The sequence below is a fragment of the Lepisosteus oculatus genome, chromosome 2, assembly GCF_040954835.1.
Source record: "Lepisosteus oculatus isolate fLepOcu1 chromosome 2, fLepOcu1.hap2, whole genome shotgun sequence".
Classification (NCBI taxonomy): domain Eukaryota; kingdom Metazoa; phylum Chordata; class Actinopteri; order Semionotiformes; family Lepisosteidae; genus Lepisosteus; species Lepisosteus oculatus.
In genome coordinates, this window is record NC_090697.1 from 34,378,216 (window position 1) to 34,402,134 (window position 23,919).

At 38.9% G+C, this 23,919-nt stretch overlaps 1 protein-coding gene and 1 long non-coding RNA gene across 8 annotated transcripts in view; both read right to left on the reverse strand.

Annotated features, from left to right (window-relative positions):
- Positions 1 to 9,424, reverse strand: part of sobpa (sine oculis binding protein homolog (Drosophila) a) — a 99,406-nt gene extending 89,982 nt beyond the window's left edge. For 2 of the 7 annotated variants that reach the window (XM_069178632.1, XM_069178634.1), the window contains exon 1: positions 9,042 to 9,424. In XM_069178632.1, the coding sequence (XP_069034733.1) occupies positions 9,042 to 9,137 (96 nt within the window). In that variant the 5' untranslated portion in view covers positions 9,138 to 9,424. Of the gene's footprint in view, positions 1 to 303; positions 397 to 7,888; positions 8,073 to 9,041 lie in introns of those variants that run through there. The other 5 variants (XM_015350511.2, XM_069178630.1, XM_015350494.2 and 2 more) reach the window with 4 other exon arrangements.
- A 12,791-nt stretch (positions 9,425 to 22,215) lies between these two features.
- LOC107077730 (uncharacterized) lies at positions 22,216 to 23,689 on the reverse strand. The gene is made up of 2 exons (XR_001478732.2): positions 22,807 to 23,689; positions 22,216 to 22,467 (listed from the first exon to the last, which is right to left on the reverse strand). It is a non-coding gene; the product is annotated as an uncharacterized lncRNA (long non-coding RNA).
- Between the last annotated feature and the right edge of the window lie 230 nt (positions 23,690 to 23,919).

The window sequence follows — 23,919 nt, forward strand, 5'->3', positions numbered from 1 at the left end:
TGAATTGTGGGAAAGAGAGTAAAAATTATTTATTTAATTTATATTTAATTATTAATTCATGAGGCCAGTCACAGAATTAAGTTAAAAACAGGAGATTTCACTAAGAGATAAATGATGTGATGGACAGAGAAGACAATGTATAATAATCAGGAAATGCTAATTGATACAGCATTCAGCCTTCTTTCCCCCTTATCATATCAAAGGATGTTTGTTTGGTGAAAAGCAGAAGCCACAAAAATCTGTGACATGTCATTATAGAAAAAAAGTTTTTTTTTACTGGATCAAACACAATTGCATATTTACCGTATGTTCTGTCTACATTTCAGTTGCATCATTCCAGGTTGAGAAATGCATCATGTTTAAAGGACTGGATTTCAGCAAAATTTCACAGCTACCTAAAGGAAAGATTTTCACATGGTAGACTTTAGGAATTGTTAAAAAACAAGCGGAATTTCACTATAAACAAACATTACAAATCCAGGCCATTATTAACGGCACGCCTGACAGTGAAGTGAAATACACAAATGTTAACTGCAGCCCACCAATCACCACCACCAAACCTAAAACATGGTACTGACTGGTACTGACCAAGAGTCTGAGATGGGAATGATATCACATTTATTTTTCAGTTCTTCAGGAAATGGAAGGCTGTGTCAGCCAACTGTTTCAATAATGTATTTGATTTATTTATAAAGCAGATGTTATCTCTTCACAGATGCCAAGTTATAAGCCAAAGAATAATTAGAGTACAGAAGCACAAGCTTTTTCCCCACTCTCAGTCTCTGTGTGGATCATCTTTGGATTTCAAAGGTTTCGAGGCTTGCCTGTGTTGCTTGTGTTCCTTACACACCTTACAGGAACCTGTTTAAAGAGGTGCAGCTGTCAGTCAATGCAGTGGTCCAGTTGAAATTATTGGAATGTTGCACATTTCTCAACCCATTGTTTTTTTTCAGGCCTCCAAATATTCAGAAAATTAAAACATCTAAAATACTGAACTGGCCATTCTCAATTTTGATCTGGTTCTATAGTACTAAAACCTATAGCCCTCACATGCTATGATTCCTAGACTCCAATATTTCTGCAGATATTCAGCCTTCAGTATGTGATGCTGTCTGACAGGGTAATACAGATCTGTCTTGTAGTGCGAAGTGTCAAGGAATCAGTGGTAAGATATACATATACTACAGGGCACATTAGTACAATTTTCATCATTGGACATCGGAAGCCAAACAAAACTGTGTCAAGGTATTACTGAAAACGCAGACTTCTAAGGTCTAAACCTAGAACATCGAAACCTTCTAAAAAAAGGTCTAAAATCAGGTTGATGCTGTAAGTTGGATTGGTAGACCAGTAGGTGGTACTCTTCCCTTGGAACCCAAAGTTTCAATTCAGTACTCCAAATAGTTTTTCTATTTAGGATGACATAAACTGGAACATTCACTTTAGCACTTCCTAATCCTGTAAACACTAAAGTGTTCTAAGGATATTCATTTTGGCGAACCACAAAAAATGTGAAAAAAACATAAAGCCATAATTCTTTAATCTGTATTACAATTTATAATCAGCACAATCGTCTGTACACTTGAATTCATTGAAAGATACGAACAGGCTCGCAGCCAACGCATACACGAGTACCTCTCGTTTCAGAAGAGCAAAATCAAAAGTGTGCAGGCTCAGTGTTAAAAGGCCACCGCTTGTTCCCGCTTTGTTTTCATAACTCAAATTCTCACATAATCATACAACAACATTTTTGTTTCTATTTCTTCAAATGCGTAAAACAACTTTTAAAAGAAAACGCATGCCAGTGAACCGTCCTCTTGTGAAACTACAGAACCTCCAGTTTCGAGTGTGCATGTTTATCAGTGTGTCAGGCGTGACAGGCATGTCCAGTGAAGCCCGATCTTCACCGATCATAGGCGCTCACCTCAGCCGTAGGTCAGCAGCTTGCTTCCTGTGACAAAGATGATGGTTTGGCTAGTGTCGAGACAAGGTGTATTCATCATGCTGCACAACTAACAGGGTCACAACCCCCTTTACAGTTTACATCGTGCACAAAGAACAGATAGAATGGAGTGAGAAAACCTTGGACAATAGCTGGAACACAATCTATATTAATGTCCATCCGCAGATATCGCAACTGGAAGAGATCTATGCAAAGAGGCCGATGATACAGAGCTGCTTGTACCAAAAGGACACCGTTGAAGGATACGTCACTCATATCACAGAGACTGACTTAGAAAATGCACTACCGAAAGCTCACTTTGGGATTTTGGCAATAGTCAGGAAGATGTTAGCCCTGCGGTATGACAAGGTGAAGGGGAACTCTACTGGCACCGAACAGCAGTGAAATGTCCCTGCTGTCAGCCACAGAGACAGCAGGGGCAGAGCTTAGCAGAGCTTTAGCAAAGTGAAACCACCCTTGTGCATTAGGGAAACACCAAAGAGCAACTCCCAATCTGTCTCCCTCTTCAGGCTGCGGCTCCCTTTGCCATACCAGAGGAAAACTCGCAAATCCGTCAGAGCACACAACTGTGTAGAAAGGCTCGGCTCTGGTGTCTCTTTTAATTTACAGGTAGTGCCTTTAAACCATGTTACGTGGCCCAGCCATTAATACTGTACATATGAAGTGGATTAAAGTAAACAGGATTTTTTACTTCATGTCATGAGCCAATAAATTGTATTACTTATGATTTGATCTTAACCATTCCTCTTCATTCAGCAATTCTATTTATCAAAAAGACTTTTCCTTCTTTCCATTTGGCGAACTCTGTTTTACGTTTAGAGAATCGTGTACGGTCATTGTAATGAAAATCACAGATACAAGCTGCCTGTCCATCCATACATTTTCTAACTGCTTCTCCCAGGTCAGGGTTGTGGGGGAGTCAGAGCAAAGGCGCCTGGCGAGATACACCTTGGACAGGACGCTGGTCCATCACCGGGCACAATCATGCACAAACACATACGCACTCACACCAAGGCTGATTCTTCCCCAAAGTCAATTTGCCAACCGGTAGCTCTTTGGACTGAGGGAGGAATCCTGAGCGCCTGGGGGAAGATCGCGTGAACACAGCGCGAGGGAAGAACATGCAAACTCCACACAGACAGCGATGTTCTCTGGAACTGAACACAGGGCCCCAGCGTTGTCAGGTAGCAATGCTAACCAGTGCGCTACCATGCAGCCCCCAGCTGTGTCCATTTATTTTCTTTTGAAAAACCTTTGTTTAATGAGCGGGATATGTTTTGTATTTAAACGGAAATGTATGCAACTGGTTGGATCACAGATTTTTTTATTTCTGTATCACTACGTAATCACAGACAATTTCACAGTCATCTTACAATAATCAAATACTAATATACCTGCAATGCCTGCTTACAAAATCTTGCAAAAGACAGACTAGCAACAGCGCTTTTGGAGAATTTAGGACAATTAGGAACCTTTGTCTTTATGAAGCATAAATTTATTTCAACACAGTCATTAAAAAAAAAGCTCACTGTGAATCTGTTATCTTATGGACTATCGATCCATCATCAGAAATCTGCTTGTCCTGAATCACAAGCACTCTAAGTGCCCAGCCTAGCTGGCACTGAGAGAACAAATACCACTCATGCCCTGAATGAGATGCCAGTCCATGACAGGGCCTCAGAGAAAGAAACAAATTTGAATAGCCAATCGAATCATGTCTTTGAGAGGTGGGAAGCAACTAGATTGCTCAGCGAAAGCCATACAAACACAGGGAGCCCATGACTGGATTTGAACCCAGGATCCAGGAGCTTTCAGAGTGTAGTACTACTGTGATGCCACCACACCATCCACTTACTCAATTATATTCTGCAAAATTATTTTGTCAAATGCCAAATAGGGCTGGGTTAGATGACAGCGGAGCACCACAAGCAGGTGACATACAGTATCAAAGCTTTAAAACAGAAAGGATTCAGTTTGACAAATAAAGCTGTTGTCAGGAATTACAGGAACAAAGTATTCATACCGGAACTCACCGAAAAAAAAGTAAAACTATAAGATTCAGAAAATCCTGGGTTTCAGAACAGAAATAGATTAAATAAGTGTGTCAAAAAATTGTCTGGCTGACAGCTATGTGCTACCACGGACTGATTCGATGTTTCCAAGACAATGCAGTGATTCAGCACCTAAGGTATGTGCATGTGGATAAACAGGGAGTCCCAAAGGGATCTTTACTGTAAACCCAAAGAACACACACATGTACAGCTTGCACACCAGGCAATATATATTGCAAGAGCAACTGATGTGCGTTTTTCTCTGCAGCACTGAAGAGCACAAAATGTAAAAAGCAATGGGGAGGTGAAGTAAAACAAACTCTCAGTATTCAGAAATTAATACAGTAAATTGTGCACCCCAAATTATTTTTTAGCACTGCATTCTCAAAACACAACTCTTCAACTCTGGTACTTTCCTCCTCTCATCTGAGCAACAGCACAGCACTGTGTCCAATTTAAATTTGGTCCACTGTCACGTACATAAAACAGGACTTGGTGAGAAAAGGACAAATGATGATCTGGGCAATACAAACAGAAAGCAGTATCAGCTCTTAACTATGCAGACTAATAGGTCCACAACAACTGCGCCAATGTAACATCGCAAACCACACATACCAACAGATCGTCTCTTGTGCTCTCAATATTGAATAAGTATGTGTTTTGTTTCTTTTTTTATCGCACAGCTAAGTCAAAACAGGAAAGCCCACTTGGTAATGCAATTTTATGGTCCATTCAAGACAAGTAAGGAGAAACGCAAACGCCATGTTTGAGACGGAAAACGTAATACTTATGAAGATTTCAGAATAAGGATGGCCTTTTTATTACCCTTAGTGGAAAAAAAAAGAAGAAATCACTCCGGCAATCACTTTCTTTCGGCAAGCAGAGAAAAAGCAATCTGATCCAATGTGGGCAGAAATCTGAGTAGGTCACTGTACACCATGATAAAATTCCCTAATCCTTAGCCAAGTTTCCCTGAGGGGGCCCTCCTCCTACTCCCAACACTTTCCAAGCTGACTTTTCCATTCCCCCTCACCCTCCCCTGCATCTCTTTCATTTCCCCTACCTTACAGCCTTGATATCTGATCCCCTACTGGTGCTCAGGTTTCAGTTTTTACAGCTTAGGCTGCCTATTGCTGTATACATTCCTTTCTCTCTGCTTTACCCTGATTACTTACCATGGCTTATTTTACACTGGTCCAGATGAAAGCAGTTCAGATGAAGGAAACATAGTCAGACTGTTTAGCTTTTCTAGGTATGATCCCTCACAAGGGCACATTGTGTTCTTTTTTTTTTCAAATAAGGAAAAGAAAAAAAATCATAACTGTTTCAATCCTTTTTTTATATATATATATTTTGCTGCTGTCTGGGACTTTGTAGCTATGTGCGGAGCCTGAAACAATGCAGAGCTATTTGATAATGGCACAGATTCATTTCATCCCTGATCTTCCCTGCCCCTGGACTGTTTGTGTCTGTGGAGCTGCGGCACGCAGGCTGTGTCTCTTTAGGGAGAACACTGAATCCAGACTCAGATGATGCACACAGGACAGTATCCTAACAGAATGCACTGAATCAGGCTCTCTATTGCCTCTGTGGAAATCAGTCTTTGTCATATCACCGCTTTTTCCGAAACCAAGACATGCTCAGGATAAGCTACAATGGCAAATTTTCCAAAAGTCTCTCTCAGTTATTCTCCTGTTAGCTGCCAGTCAGTGAACACATTTGCTCTTTTATTTCAGTAAGGTTTTAAGTAAGAGTGATGACATTGCGCCGTTGCTTTCCTTTAACACGCTATCTTATTACAAAACAAAAGACTGGTCAGGCTACTCTTCCCATTATTGAAGTGGAGTAGCCAAGCCTTGGAATGTCCAGAGAATGCACATACAGTAACTGGACTGAACTACAAGCAGACAGCTGGATACGTCAGTTAAAAATGTTTCTATTGATTCGAAATAACCATGTCCAATGAATCTTTAATCAATAAAGAGCCCTGCAAATGTGGAGGGAATTTTGTCCCTCAAGTGTTTCAAGATGCACTTATAGCTGGTGACATGTCTATGAATAATGCCTAGGAGCCAGAAGTTAATGCATTTAAGCCCTTCCCTCTTGTCAACTGCTGGAGTTTTCCCCTGGTAGCTTTTCAGCGAGATGCTTATTCACTATGAATAAAGTGTTAATTATGACTTGCAACTGCTGCACAAATCTGACAAGAGTGATACCTCTTGAATCTTTTGTTTTTCCTCTAAAGCAGGTGTCCTGATCTGTCTTTTTTTTTAAAAAAAAAAAAACACTTTTCCAAACGTTGCCTGCTGGAGAAAGACAACCCCGCTCTAATTACACATGAAAAAGGTGACATTGGTATAGAGACTGGGAAATAAAGAACCCATACCCAACCTATTAAAATACCGTAAATACTGTTCACAGCCCAATGGCTACACATTGTACAATGCAGTGACCCACACTGATGTTGTCGAACAACATCCAAAGAAATACATATGCGCATTGCAAAACCACTCGGGAACATCCCTTAACCTAAAGGATGAAGGTGGTACAGTACATACAGTACTAATGCTTCCCTCAGCATACCCAATATATCGAGACCTACACGGTAGTACTAATTATAATCCATAAATTTACAAGAATATATGTTCCAAAGTCTGCATATACAACAAAGTCCTACTGTACCTCACTAAGATAGTCTTAATGTTCGGTAATACTGGATACATCAAATCGAACACGTACACTATACAATGTACAGTACTGTAGATGAGAAATTATAAATATAAAAAAGAAAAGTGGTCAAATTGTAATTGCTTACTTTTATCGACTGCACTGCAGGTATGTAAAATAAATATTTTATCTGAGTTCATGGCATTGTTGCTTTAACGCATTCATAAAAGATTACCTCGTGTATAGTTACGGTACTCCACACAAGTTTTCGTGCTGCCTGCTAAACCGTTGAGATGAGGTTTGAGACTTTGGAATCACTAAGGTATTCATAAAAAGTAAGACCGCTTTCCAGGCTTAATTCCATGTCTTTTTAATTACTATTATCGCATTAGTAAAAGATTGTGTAATTTTTCCCTTTCACACAATGTTGTTTTTGTTTCTTCTCGGCAGTTCAGACAAACATCTGTTATAGAAGAACAACTATCTCCCAAACCGCCGAGTGCGCCTGCGGCCAAAGTAAACAAAACAAACCCAGCAGAACCAGCACAGTCAGCCTTTATATCAAGCAAGGATAACATTTCACATGTTTTGATTAAAATTAGTTAATTTGTAATTCTAAACCCCGTGGATACCAAAAGCTGCAATCCATATAGTTTACACACAACCCACATTTCCTCACATAAGGGAGTGCACAGGGGCTGTCTTACAAAACACTCGTCCACTCGTCTTTTTTTTACTACTGTACTACTATGACGTTTAAAAGCATTATTTGTAATATACATGTTTATGAATCTGTTGTCTTTGTTGTCTGTATGCTTCACGGTGTTTCGTTCTTCTAAACCGAGACCCTAACACACCAAACTGACGGCGATTCAGCACCCGAAGGAAACAGTAATTAATTAATAATGGATTTTCGGCTTGTTTTCAACATCCATTGCAAAATGCAAAGTCAACAAATGCCACTAAAATAACGCAAAAATCGACTCGAGGTTATTCCTGTTCAGATGACTACATGGAACATCTACCGCTCACAGAGTTTATGCGTCGATGTACTGTAAGTAGAAGGCTTGAGGCTAAGATTTGCCTTCAAGAGGAATTTCGACATGCTATTAGACCATTCAACGTAGATAAACCATTCTAGTGGCTAGTGTTGGCAGGTGTCTTAAAATATCCAATAAAACACGTGAAGATGTTAAACGGTGAATACCTTGGAGTGTGGCATCACGATCCTCTATTGCAAACGTGCACCGGAGATTCGTCGCTCTTTAATTTCTATTTCAGTTACACGTTTATTGGGTTGCATTTTATTCAATCCAGCTCTTTTAACAATCGGCTTCATCATCTGCATTGCACACAAGTTTCTTTGAATGAGAATCTCCCTGAAAATAGACCGACGTTACGAATAAATGCTTCGATAATCGTCTTGGAAAAAAAAATACACTCCACCCTTGAAACGTCTTGCAACAGTATGTACACAAATAATTAGCACATGAACAACAGCACAAAGACGCTATATTTTACTGCCAAAACCCGAGGAAAATGTTTAGCTATGTTTCAAATATACAAAGGATCCATGTCGCTGGCACATGTATACGTTTTACACTCCTAAGAAACAAAGTGCTGTTGTGCGGCGCGTGCACTCTACAAGGCACATCTGGAATGCCAGCCTACAGCACTTCTGGTCGAGCACAGCTGGGCTGGCATCGCTTACTCACCGTGCACAGCAGCTCTTCAGCTATGTCGGTGCCGCCGCGCTTAAAACAGAATATCGAAGAATGTTTGACATAGTAATCCCAGGCTTTTTTCTATTATGAGAGTATTTTTATATACCTACCACTGGATTTTCCACAAAAAAAGTGAAAAATGCTTTGAAAACATGTGTCTCTTATATATAGTTTTCGTAGGTACATATTCTGAATTTTTCATTAGAATTAATTACCAAAACGCTCTTTTTTTTTTTGGAAAAGGAGCCAGAGCGTGTTGTGCCGTACAGTAAGGGAAAATGCCTCACCATTCAACTTATACGTTGGCTACATGAAGGTACTTCAGTGGCGAGCGAACCTCGTGAAAGGCATGTTGAACAGGAAAAACGAAAAATATTGGACTTTCATAAAGAAAGTACACAGGTGTAAGTGCCGACGAAACTGAAATAATAAGAAATCACATCGATGTATATATGAAAAATCAAAGTTCGTCAATTTTCCGAATTGCAGACTGAATTCGTGTCTGTTTTCATCCCTGGAGGCGGAGCTGAGTCGCGCTAAGTGCATCCACGAAAATGACAAGCGAGCCTTTTCAGAATTCCGTTTGTTTCTACGCAAATTAAAAAGCGAGCGCTAGGGCAGTAAACCTGAACCTACCTTCATTTCCTCGTTTATTTCTCGTTTCACTGGGTGAGCCGGTTTTCTGCTTCTTTTATTTTCTGGTGGTCTGCCTTCTTTCTCCATCTCTGCCATTTTTTTTGTTATTTCTGTCAATATTTGCGATAGGGGCTGCCCGAATGGGCGACGGGCGGGGGTGTTCTAAAGGTAAAGAAGAGCCGCTGTCATTCGCGAGGATAGCCTGGGTGAAGCTGGTGATGCCAGTGAAGGTTCCTGATGCCCAGCTGAGTCAGCCATCTTCTGTCTCTTTTTTCCCAGTCTGTATGTGAGTTGGTGTGAGCTCCTTGTGTGCAGCAGCCGAGGGGTTTAGAACAAACCCAGACAGAGGGGAGGGGCTTCTGCTGTAACCCTATATGAGGCGCTGATACCAGGAAGGCTATTTCCTCCCAATTCTCCACAGATACATTTTCATTTTGACACCATGTGCTCTGAAGACTGCCGCTCACTTTGTGTGAATGGAACTAATCCCTGAATCCAATTAACTCGGTTCCATCTCTGTCGCATCAGCTTGGGCACAGCGAAATGTCTCTTTCTTGAAGCAGAAAAAAAAAGGTTCATGTGTTTTTTTCCTGAGGTACCCTACATCCCAGTGATGCCCACCATGAAAAATACCACCTGTGCTTCACTAGTGCATCTGCGTGTTTCATTTTGACCGAAGCACATTCTTATTTTTTTAATGTTCTTGTTTCTTAACAGTGCTTCATGTTTTTTTTAAAAAAGCAAATCTGACTGAGGTTCTCATTACCACCTGCGTCTCTGGAATGCAATCGGAAGAGCTAAAATAATTCTCAGATCTTGGTTTGTCTTCGACCACTGAAATGATTTAGTTTTTCACTCATAAAAGATGTGTTCAGAAATTATCTTACTGTACAGCTGTGGTACAAAAAGCAAAACTGACATTTTTTAAGATAGAAAATACTGTATATCACCCTGCAACTCACAACTTGCAACCCACAGAAGCTCAGCAGGTGTGAGCCTGGACAGTACCTGCATAGGAGACTTGTTGTGAAAGGTAGGGTTGCTGCTGGAAGAGGTGTTAGTGGGGCCAGTAGGAGGTACTCACCCTACAGTCCGTGTGGATCCTAATGCCCCAGTATAGTGACGGGGACACTATACTATAGAAAGGTGCCGTCCTTCAGATGAGATGTAAAACTGTGGTCCTGATTCTTCATGGCCATTAAAAATCCCAGGGTGTTTCTCAAAAAGGAAAAAAAAAGGTGTTAACTCCAGTGTCCTAGCTAAATTTCACTCCTGGTCTTTATCAATTATGACCTCCTAATAATCCCCATCTATAAATTGGCTTCATTACCCTGCTCTCCTCCCCACTGATAGCTGGTGTGTGGTGATCGTTCTGGCGCACTATGGCTGCCGTTGCATCATCCAGGTGGGAGCTACACATTCTCCCCATTACCTGCAAAGTGCTGTGAGTGGAGTGTCTAGAAAAGCGCTATATAAGTGTAAGCAATTAATAATATTTTATTCATAGTCTTTGACTGCCATTGGAAGAATGAGACCCAAAGGAGAGGGAGCACACAGTGGGTTGCAGTAAGCTTTGAAAACAGGAATATTGCTTCACATAGGTTGCAGTGTAAAGCAAAAGTTCTCACACTAGGAGTCAGGACCCAAAGTGATCATAAAATTGAGCAAAGTGTAGTGGAATCATAGGAATCTACAGAAAATCCATGACCAAACCCAGTACATTTTAAAACAGACAAAAATAAAGCATGAAGTGCAGTCCAAAGGAAATAAGCAGAAACCCTTAAAAATGCAGGATGCACATTGACAAGTGCAGCTCAGCCTGCCAGGATTCGATCCCTGTCTCTTGTATGCTTTGATTGTGTCTATTAATCTACTAATCACCACTGCCACTCCCTAGACAGTGGTTAGCTCCACCACTACAAAAGTCTGGGCCCTTCAGTGCAGGATAAGTGTATAGTACTGTATATGGTACCAGTGTCAAATACAGCACTGCTCTGACCCTGCCAGGGTTCGATCACTGTGCCTATCAGGTGCAGAGCCACACAGCACCACTATCCAATTTGGCAAAAAATTTTACTGTGCCTTAACTCCAGCACCTCTGCTGAAGTTTTACACTTCCAGAGGGGCGAAGCCACTTCTCTAACTGGCTCACTGCACCCTTACATACACTCTTGAATCTGATTTATTTGACTGTCAGCATTTTGGCACAGAAGAGCCTTCATCAGGTCCTTCTTTTTGATTGCTTCATGCCACTGTAAAACCATGGCACAAGTGTGAAAATCTTAAGAGAGAGAGATATATATATACACAAAAGTCAACAATCAAAGCAGTCAAATATTTTCTTCCAGTCACCCATATAATATATTTTATTTTCTAACTGCTTCTTCCAATTTAGGGTCTTCGGGGAGCTGAAGCCTATTCTGGCAAAGCAGGGTACAGTATGCCCTGAGCAGGATGCCAGTCCACTGCAGGGCGAACAAATAAAATACAGACATGCACACACTCACACTAGAGCCAGCTTTCCCAAAATCCAATTAACCTCCTGGTATGTTTTTGGACTACAGGAGAAAAACACCAAAAATTCAGGGAGAACATACACTACAAATTCCACACTAATAGCACCCCAGGTCAGGAACTGAACTCAGGGTTCCAATGCTGCAAGACACCAATGCTAACCACTGCACCACTGTGCCACCCAGATTTACTGAAATGTCATGTTTCCTTGTACTGTTTGTACAGTAAGTCACATGTGTGTGTAACACATAGCTGCAAGACATATTTCTGGGAACTCTGACAATAAAGTACAGTATTATCACATCATATATATTGCCCTGATTGGACATTCCCATTGCTTTAATATGACAACAAAATAAATTGATATTATAACACCCATTAAGCACTTTTAATTCTATATCATCTGGAGCGTGAGGAGAAGGAGTCAGTTAATCACATCATTACTCGGCAACTTCGTTTTATAGCCACTGGCCCTCGCTGACAACCTATAACAACCTCGGGTACCTTGTCTTCAAGCACTCTCCCAGTCACATTTTTAGACATGGCATAAGTGAGCGAAATATGGAAAGCAGTACAATATCTGTTGGGAATATACAGTATATAAAGGTTAATATAAAAGTAGGCATACTGCCTTTCCCCCTAAGGTTTACAGATGCCAGTTTGTTACACTTTTGCAAACACACAAAGCAGTATTAACAGCTGGGGAAATGCAAACAGTGATACAATTTTTCTTTGCTCTGTGATGACCCAAAATCTGAAGAAACAAAACACTGTGCACTTAAAATCTAAACAATAAACTTTTACTTTATTATATAAGTTAAAAGAATTATGTTTATGAAATCAGTAGCTTTAGCTTTATGACTAACTTATGATCTTATGAACGTATGCACTTATGATGGGAAAACAAGGCCCTTTCATTATGTGCTTTACCGTGATACATACTGTATGTATAGCTTTGTAGTGTCACTGGTTTTCAGCTCTCAAAATGTGTGGAGAAAATGTTTGAGAAACTGACTCATTTTTAGTGTAACTTAAGTCATAGTGTAACTTAGCACATAGCTGGAAATATAGCTTGCTTTGTTTTATGTGTTCACTGTATATAATATTATTTTACAGAAATTAATTTACTTTTGAAAGTTGTAGACAATGAAAGGGGAAAATGGCTGATGTCCATATGAATATTGCACTATATTACTGAAAAAAATGAAAATTCTATCCTTACCAAGGAAGTCCTGAAAGTAAACTACATATCTCAGACTGAGCAAAGACAAAGTTCTGTGTTAAGTAATATTAGCACATAACTGATAGAAGTAGTTAAATAAACAAATCTCCAAGGCTTGATGATATTCTGCCAACTGCACTTTAGGAGACAAGAAATGTTATTCACAAACTGTTAATAACACTCCTCTAATAGTCACTCAATCCAGAGGTGATATCCAATGACTTGAACATTGGTCATGTAGTGCTCACCAATTAAAGGGATGACTATACAAACCAAGTAACTCTAGACAAGTAAGTCTTAATTCTATTACATGCAAGATTATGGAAACAATAATTAGAATGTATGGCAATATGATTCTTAGGGATAGTCATGAAGGGTACGTCTTGCTTAACTATGTTTTTAGTTATGTGACTACATCACAGCGATAATAAATTCAAAGCAGTGTCAGATTTTCTGACAATCAGAAAGCAATTAATCATTTGTGTTCGATAAAGTTCCCCAAAAAAGATTAATTCTTAAAGAATAGGTGGTAGGCAATGAGGAAATGTATTCATTTGGAATTGGTTATTGGACAGAAAACAAATAGTTAAAGGGTGATTGCTCAAATAGGTATGAAGACGTTAGTGAAGTACAGTAAAAAGGCCGCTGCTCTTCCTAATTTCTAATAATGATTTAGATTCTGGTCTAAACTAGTAAGGTTTGAAAACGATACAAAACAGGAGGTTAACGAAACACAGTAGAAGTTGCAAGAAAAATTCAAAATGACTTTCGATTCAGGGAGAATACCTAGCACATGACATTTAACACAGACATTAAGTGCAGATGTCTGCATGGTGGCACAGTGGCTAGCATTGCTGCCTTGCAGCTCTGTGGCCCTACCTTCAATTCCTGAGGTTATTTCTGCATGGAGGTTGTATGTTCCCCCCATTTTTGCATGGGTTACCTGCGGGTGCTTCAATTTCCTCTGACAGTTCTAAAACACACTGGAAGGTTAATTGGCTTCTGGGAAGACTGGCCCTGGTGTGAGTGTGCACTTGTCTGTGTGTGCCCTGTGATGGACTGGAGTCCAGTCCAGGGTGTATTCTGCCTTGTGCTTGTTGCTTGCCAGGACAGGCTTCAGCTCCCCTGTAATCACATATTGGCTAGAACATTAGGAATGGATTAAATACAGAGTTTTTACATACAGATAAGAAAAACATTTACAATAGATACAAATAAGAAACACAGCCTGAAGAAAATATTTATAGTGACATATCATTACTTTCTTCTAAACAACATGGAGATTCAAATATAATGTTTGGGTTAAGTATGTAAAAAGCATAGCGTTTAACTTAAATCGAGGGATGTTATGTTAAAATGAATACAATTCATTAGCTAGACCTCATTTAGAATACAATTTGATCACCACATTACAAAAAAAATGATACTGCTGCTTTGGAATCTGTCCAGAGAAGAGCTATGAGATACATTCCCAGGCTCAAAGGGGTGTCCTACACTGACAGGATAAAAGAACTAAATCTTTTTACTCTTGAACATAGAAGACTACAAGGGGACAGAGTATATCAAGTATTCAAAATCTTCAAAGGCATTGACAAAGTCAACCCAGTGGACTCCTTCTGATTCAATAATGAAACATAAACCAGACTGCACAAATGGAAACTATGGGAAACCACATTTAAATCTGGGAGCAAGAGGCACTTTCGGACACAAAGGGTCGTAGGGGTCTTAGACAAGCTACCTGTTCTCGAAGCCCAAACCCTAGCTTTTTTCAAGAAACAGCTGGATGAGATCTTCTTATCGGTTAGCTACTAGCAACAAAATGATAGATAGGCTCATTTTTTCTTCTTCAAAGTAATACAAGTAAGCAGTATTTGGAAGCTTTTTTAAAATGATTTTAAGATTAAGATTTAACAAATCAGAACAGTTTTGGAGAAAATAAGAAAAGTGAAAAATGTCGCTTTCGTTCCATACCATTATACAAGCAACATTACCTTAGAGAATGGTCTGAAAATGTGTTAAGAGCTTATCAGAATCAAACATGAGGCACTCATCAGCACAGTAATATACACTGAAGTGCAGAGACTCACCTACATACAGTACATTGGTGATTCAGAATATGTGCTTGTAATAGATCAAACGACAGATGCTGTGGCTGGCAAGCAGTGGTGTTTGGTTTTCCAACAGCAGTCGCCTTCAGTGACAAAACATAAAAGTTTACAAGTGGCACTGAACCTCTAAAAATATTACAGCTGTCCATGTCAAGATGACCATCTACAATTTCAGTGCTTGGATATCAATGGGATGGATGAGCTTGAATTGCACTTCATGCTAAGCAGATAGAAGGACAGATGCTATAAAGTTGTGGATCCCCTTCAAATGTACAATGATCCTGTAAACAAACAGGGCCCAATTTTCTTTGACTTTCCTGTAACGGAACATTTTTTCCAGCTCTAAAGATGTTAATCTTATTGGTTCAGATCCCAAGCGCACTCAAGCAGTCTCTTCTAATAAGATTTTTGAACACTAGATACTTCCAAATCTCTGATGAGGGCTTTGTAAATGACATTCTAAAAGTGAATAAACAATAAATGTTTTGTTTTTCCTTGTGCCACTGTTGAATCTGTTTGTGTGTGTTCGGGGCAGGGGTGCTGTGCTGAGTGGCCAACAGCTATTCAGGGTAAGAACAGAAGATTGTGACTTGTGCTGTTGAGGATTCAAAGTCGGTAGAGTCGAGCTCAAGATCATTGTCATGTGGATGATCATTGATGGCTTTAAGCCCTTGAGTCACTCAGTGTGCTTTGCTAAATCCTTACACCGGTGATCTTGGAAATTTAGATTCCCACTGCTGATCAGAAAATGTACTACAGAGGAAAAACAAAAAAGCTGTGGATTTTTGGATTCAGGTACTAAATGAGAAAGATGCTGCAGGAGAATAGTATTTCACAAATTAGGCTGGCTGTGCACTAATATTTCCATCTGTACTGTTGAGTAATGCATCCGTAGAATTAGCAGTTTTCCAGTCGATTGTGGCAAAATTGGAAATAAAATTACTGACCCAATAAACTCTTGCAAGCATTCTGTCTATTCGCTCTGGATTACTATGACTGGCAATATACCGTAAAGACTTTATCCTCGCTAATGACATGCTCTTTGTGACAGCTCTTTAAATCCGACATTTAACATAACAATGCCATTCAGCCCGGGGAGAGAGCCCAGGCTGAAAAAACACTTGACGTGACTGGATAACTGATCTAAAAACTAAAAAAAGTGAAAGGTAAGATTCAGAAACAGTTACTTAATTACAGATTTATTGTTTTCATTCCTTAATGTGCTGCATGTTGCATAGTAACGATATTTGTCACAGCAGAAATACATGATATTGAATTTAGAGAGTGTACTGTAACATTTACGTGACCAGAAAGAAAACACAGGGAAGACTGAGCTGGTTTTGTTTTTTTCACCATCCAGACACCCTTTTACTAATGTGAATCCAGTGACATTGGTCCTCTTTTTCCATTTGGGTTACAGGGGTTGAAGGTATAAGCCAAACTGAGAGGATTTAAGGCAAAAAAAACATTCAAAATGGCAGAAATTAAGAAGCTAAATAAGGCTGGGCTTGGTCAGTAGACATTGGAGACCACTGATGAAAACCAGATCGCTGCTGCAAACGGATATTAAATAGACATTTGGGATGAAGGTTAAATCTTAAACTCATTCAGTTCCATCCTCCTACATGTACAGTATGTACAGTACATAATATACTGTATATACACACAGTACATGGCCCTCTGAACTTCCCTTCATACTGTACACCTCTCTCGTATTCCTCTCGTCACCCCATCTACAGCCTTGCAACAGCTTCCTGGCTCTTTCCTGACAATACTGAGGAGGGGGTCGGGTTAACTCATCCTCATGAATAGGTTGCCATTCCCTCAGTAAGGTGAGCAACACCAAACAACCTTCGTCAAAATTCGTCCCTCTGTTGCATTCACTGGGATCTCACCAGACTGCTGAAGTGTAGTTGATAGACCAGAATCGGGCCCTTTTCCCCCTCTAGAGCACGAGAATGAATCCAGTACTCCCAGTAGGGTGACTAGCAATACTCTGGTGTAGGAGGTGCTGTCCTTCAGATGGTTCAGATGTCCTGGTTCTTGAATCAGAAGGGATTAGATGTTTTCTTAATTTTCTTATGTCTGTTTCTGTCCTGTTAAAGTGGGAGATAGTGTTTTTTTTGTGTCTTCACCCTACCCATTTGTGGAGTTTTGTTTCGGAGCTGGAAATAAACAGGGTTGAACTTATCTGGCACCTCTGGGTCTTATTAGTTATGTTGTTATTTCCCCCTAGACTTTAGTTACTTCAGTAAGTAGCAAGTGGGTCATAACAGGTACAATTATGGGGTCACCTTGATTACCCTATTCAAAGAAAACTAGAAGCATAAACATAATAAATGAAAATAATTTAAATGATGTTCTCCAAAGCATAAACATAATAAAATATGATAATAATTTTAATGACATTAACTGTCGCAAAAGAAAACAAATTGTGCTATAAAAGTCTCTCATCAAACAATCTCTTGTCCTATAGGATGGCACGCCACATTTTAGCCCTTACACTCAAAGGCAAAGTTTTGTTTTTCTCATTTAAATGTAAATTCCCAACTCCAGAGAGCATGACTATGAAAAATGAAATGATTACAAAGGTGACTCCTGTTTTTATAGTGTAGAAAATGCTGTACGAGGAAAACAAGTGCCGGTTTTTGATTGTGACACAACTGTAGGTGTTATGATTTCCATGCAATGCTGTAAACACTATTCCAAGAGACAGATGGGTTATATACATCCAACGAGCCACGTTTTGATGATCATGTATGCAAAATTTGATTTACCTTTTAATTATTAATGGTAATGGTATGCCAGTGAATAACCTACTATTTCTGCTGGAAACTATACATTGATCTGAGAATAGTGTAACATTGTGTATGAACAGAAATGAAATAAGTATTGAAGACAACACAGTCGCACACAGTAACCGTTGACTCTTGGGTTCAATTCCAGACTGAGGTGCCTTTCTTTGTGTGGAGTTTGCATGTTCTCCTGTGTTTGTGTGGGCTTTCAATGTTGGCTTTGACTTCCTGTTATCTCCCAAGTCATGCTGACTGAGTTATGTGGTATTCTGTTCCCTGTGATGGTCTGGCATCCCATCTACTGTAGATGTTGTCCCACCTTGTCCCCAATGATTCTGGGTTGGGCTGCAGGCTGCCTTAATCGTTACTAGGAAGAAGCAACTTTCTGAAAATATTTGAATGGATAGATGTATAGGATAAAGCACACCAATTATAGGGTCAATATAGGGTTACTGACTAGTCCATAGATGCTTGTGCATGTTTGGATGGATAGATTTACTAAATCCAGAGAAACAGTCGCTATGTCATAGGAAATAGTAATAAGAATGCAATAGGAAATCCTATTAATTGCGGAAACATCCACTGCTCAGTGCTTAAACCCCCATGCCATGTATTTTCACATCTGAGCATTTTTTACACTCAAGTTCATCTCAGCTACTTAAAAATTCTTGAATCATAAATACTTAAAAATACTATTGAAAAATTATCTCTTTAAGTAGGATGAATTCTAATTACAAAAATTAGTTTTTGCATACAGACTTCCAGAATATGAAAATACTTTTTATTAGTAATAAATTCTGAGCATTAATTGATCATTATAGCAATTAGTCCTTAATACCTATTTCTTTAATACAGGAGTCTACAACAACTGAGTCCTCAAACATGAGGTTATGACAATAATTATTTCAGCTATCTATTGACAGATTAATATTAAATTTAATTTTTCTATAGCAAAAAATGAAGAACATGGTTTTCCATGTTGAAAGAGAAATGTATGTTCAACAGTCACTTTGAGGTCCTGACCTCACCCTTTGCAATTCAATTGCAGTTCAAACTGTATTTCTCAAAAAATAAAACATAACAGATTTGTGTTGCTAGTCAATTTTAGCTGTTATGTAGCTGATTAAATAAAACTACCTTTCTGGCAACAAAAAGTATGGCTTCTACATACATTGTTGTAGCAAATTTTCCACCACTTTCAATTCTTCAAAGAATGAGAATCTCACATTACTTCAGCGCAGAATAAAAGCGTCTCCATTATGCCAACACCATTTGAGTTCTATCATGCCAGTGAGAGAATGTAAACAGGAAAAGTTCACAAGTTTATGTGTTGAATTTAGCTGGAAACTGCCTTTAGGTGGAGAAAGATGTTAAGGATTACATAACAGGGTTTTTTTTTTATAAATGTACTTTTCTTTGATTAATTCCATTAAATATCTAGGAAACTGCACAGTGATGTCATAATTCTAAATCATATAATTAGAAACGGTTGTGTGACAGATAGCAGATTTTTCCAATTAATTAAGCTTTCTTGGTTTGGAAAGCAAAAGGAAATTCAGAAGGAATGGTGTGCATGCGACTCTGTGTATACCACCTGAATTTACTTCCATCTGCTGAAAGATAATTAATATACTAGAGCTCCAATCTGTATTTGTTTGATCATCAGTTTCACATGAATAGGAAAAATGTTAATGATAAAAACTTTATGCCATTCATCTTTACACAGGCTCCCCTGTGACCCTGTACTGGATAAAGTAGTTATAAAATAGACACATAAACATAATTATGGAATCAAATCATTAATAATAGGAAGAATATGGATTAAGATAAAAGAAAACTAGAAAAAGTCAGATTGACTCTTCTAGTTAAAATCCTGGGGCATTGGGGATCTGAAGACAGCTTTTACTTAACTTCCTATTCTCCGATTATTCTGGGGTTAGAGACAAGATTTATTACAAAGACATGATATGGTTATTCTGGATCTAGCAAACTGAGTAGCACCTCATGAACCTGTCATAAGTTTCTCTCAAAGTTGTAACAGCAACTAACCATCCAGTTTCAGTGGAGAAGACAGGATCACACTACCAACTACTGTATAAACAACAATAAACAATACTGGCATGATCAATGCTATTGTCACATTAACTGGGTATGACCCCATCAACACTTCAAGCCTGTATGTCCTACTGGAACGAAAAATGTGCTTCTGTGTGTAAAACATTATTAATTTGAACCATTTTTGTTTTGTCTATGTCTATGAATGGTAACTAAAAGGACAAAAAGGATAATATGCTTCTGAACCTTCCTGTTAAGCCTCATAGCTCTTAATGACTATGTGTAAAAATGTTATTTGAGATTAATGACATAAAGCTGCAGTTTAATTTAAGGACTTGACTAAACAAAAGTAAACACATGACATAACTAACATAATACTGTACTATCAATGCATTATTGTAGACAAAGATGCTAGCGTTCTGAAGATTAACCATTTAGTGGCAACAAACACATTTAAGCTTCTGCATCCCTCAAGTATTATCACCAGCCTTAAACTCCCTAACAATGCCGGATAAATTTAAAAATAATTTATTTATAATATACAGTATAGCAATGTCTTAATGGCTAATGTTTTAATGTCTGGTGTCGTATGTGTGCTTCTTAAAGCGTTTCTGCAGATGGAGTTTGAGTATTTTGGAACCTTTTACTGATGTGCCCCACTGCACAATGTTGTGTGCAAAGGTAGAGTGTCAATCAGTAAAATGAACTGATAGGTTTGGCTGATTTAAAGGGGAAGTGGACTATTTTACTGAGTCCATTCTACCATTATAGTAAAATGTCTGCTTTGTTACATTACTCTATTGTGTCCTTATGGTGACTAAGAGAAAAATGTAGATCATTTGATTAAAGCACATACAATATTTCACATAAATGAAAACATCACAAACATTTCCATTTGGAAATGTAACTTGTTTGTGGGACATCCTATAGAGAATACAGCTCTCTTAGTGAGTGGGATAGTCCAATAAAGCTACAGTACAAGGTACTTTGGCTCAATTTCAGTGAAAAAATTCTCTCATCTTCTACATTCTCTTTTCTCCAAAATGCAACACATACTTCTGAAATATGGATAAAAAAGGGGCACACTGCATATTTGGCACTAGAAAGTTGACAACAGAGTCCTGGAATGCAGATTATTATTACTGAGATTAAACAATGCAAAAGAATAAGTAATGTGTTGGGGTTTATTCGATAAACCATAATATAAACATAGAATATATATATCTATAGAAAGTAATTTATGGAATAAGTCTTGTGAACATACCTTTGATATGCAGTATTTCTACCGATAGACACAGAACCATTGAAATGCAATTTTAAGCTACATTTTTTTTGACTGGAATGTTTAATAACGATAATTAACACAGCATTCCCTTACATGTCGGACAATTGACAGACGCATTGCATTAGTGTTTGTTTTGTAATCCTCAGCTCATTATTACTGTAACATTTTTATAAACTTCCTTAAAATAATTACAGCTAAACCAGGAGAGTCTAATCCTGTTTTTGGGTGGACACTCTCTGCAGCTTTTCATTCCATTTAAACCTGCAAGTGCTGTAATTACAATACTGTAATAATTGTACTCTTAACTGCCCAACAACACTTTTTATTGACTTAATTGGACTAGTTTACCAATTCCTAATCTGCTGGTGATTCAAAGCAGCATTTTGAACCAAACCAACAAAACCCAATTACATGACCACCAGAATTAGACAAAAGTAAGATTTTCATTAAATAATACTGATACTTCTGTTTTAAAGGCTGCATAGCAGACATCCCCCAAGAGAAACATTTGATTGTCAAGCCCTGATATGTAAAACACAATCCGGAATCAGGCAAAATCATTATTAAGAGCTGCGGACAGAGCAGCTGTTGTTTAAATCAGCTCAGCTACAAACACAGGGATAATTATCATCCTTTTTTTCCTAACCTTGCCACTCCATCTCGCAAGCCAGGTTAGAAACTGGCAAGCATTCTGTCTCTTGGTAAATGAGTGTTACACTTTTTAAAGTATTTTCTTGTTAAAGCAACACAAGGCAAAGTTAGAAGAAATCCAAACTCAACAAAGAGAAATTCATTCAAACTGTGAAAACCAGGATTGCTCAGGGCCACCACTTGAGCAAACTCAGGCAGATAGAATGCCTGACTAGGGAGTTCCAGACGATCATATAGCCCTCACTCCAAACAACAGCCTTTAGCTTTCCCAGGAAAGAGCCCAGGAGAGCAGATGGAGGCCCCCAGTTCTCCTCAGTCAGAGGCCCATCGAGAATCCGCCAGAATAAACTTCTCCAGGGCTCCCGTAAGGGCATGTCATCCTATCCTTCTCACACCACTTTCTGGAACTGAACACTTGCTAGAAATTGGAAGACTGAAAATATTTCCCCACATTACACTGCAGTGTGCATTCAAAATATGGTCCTACAGTATGTTTGTATACTAAGCAAAGGAAGCCATCTGAAAAAGACAACCACTATCTCTAGATGTTTAATGATGTTTAATGATAAAAGAGAAGGGCAATATTAACCCAGAAAGCATTTCTGAAGCCAGTCATTCAGATTCCTTTGTCCAGCAATGCTGCTATTTACATCTGCAAGCAGAAAACTCTGAAGCAGCGCTCAAGATGAAATGCTTCAGCAGTATAAGGAGCTCTCAGAGCTGAATACCCATACTGTACAAGCTGTTTATCTTATACATCGTTCTTCATCCACCGGTGACTTATCACTGATATGATCTGCCAACAACAATTAATAAGATGATTATTAGAATAAAAAATTAAATCAATTAATCAAATGCTTCACAACAGTTTTACATTTATCCAATGATTAAGTCAAAGAAATTTAAATTACATGTTCGTAATCACTTGTAGTTTATACTAGAGCCAATTGTAAATTGCCTGATGATTTCTGCTTAACCAGAGTAATAATAAATGGGAATTTAAATGAAACATGTTTAGGTAACAGTTATAAAACTCGTAATACCCAAATAAAAATATAAAAAACACAAGTTATAAAAAAGAAACACCATAATACTTATACGATTGTGGTATTCAACCCTGATAGAGCTCACTGACATAGAAATGTACTCATTGTCCAAAAATATTTTGAAAACAAAAAAAATTACAAAAAAACAGCAGTGAATTAATCTCTTTGGAAAATTCTGTATCCAATGTCAATTTTTAACAGGGGTGGGAATCTCTAGGCACCTCAAGATTCGATTCGATTTCGATTCAGGACGGCACAATGCGATTATAATTCGATTCTCGATGCATCTCGATTTTTTTCTATACATCATGATTTTTGTTTTAACGCTCGCTGAGAGTCCAAATTCAGTGTGTGGGCATAACATCACATGTGTAGGAGTTTAACAGACATGTTAGAGGCGTTGTGAGTCACCCAAACGAAATCTTTTGTCATGAGCTGCCATTCTTCTGCAACATTTCAGCCACGTTCGCACCTGTATGGCTCTCACACTGTACATTGCTCTAGCCTGGAGTACGCGAGACACGAGCTGCCATTCACCGGTGATGTAGTGCGCGGTAATAGTGATATAGGATTCTGTTGCAATGGATGTCCACGCATCACAGGTTATTTCCACCCTCTTGCTTTCTTCAATGATTCCAAGACTTGAGTTTTGGTGTCGTTGTAGAGCATTGGTATTGCTGTTTCACTAAAGTGACGACGAAACGGTATGTTGTACCTCGGCTCCAGTGTTTGCAACATTAAGCGAAAGCCCGGGTTTTCAACAACGGCGTAGAGGCTTTAAACTTTTGCGATAAAACTTGCTAGACCTGGTGATTCGCTTCGCCCTTTCCGAACTATGTGGAAGCTTTGACGCTTGCTCGAGGGTTCTCTGTTCGGCAGCAACAGGAACAGGCCGTTTTTCCTCGTGAAATGTGAAATGTGATTTCGCATGTTCGCTGTATTCCCGAAATATTTATCTTGGTATGCCACAGCTTGCACACTGCATGGCTCTTATCCAGCTCAATTTTACCTTTTACTTAATCAAATCCAAAATGTGCCCATACGGTGGCTTTCAAGCGGAGGGTGCAGGCCGGACTTCACTGTCCATCTTCACAAAGCGGGTAGCTTAGCTTAGTTTAGGTGTAAGCATGGCGCACTTGGCGTCTAGGTTATACTGTACGTCTTTACGTTTCATCACGCAATTAGCCCAAAAAACTAAACCA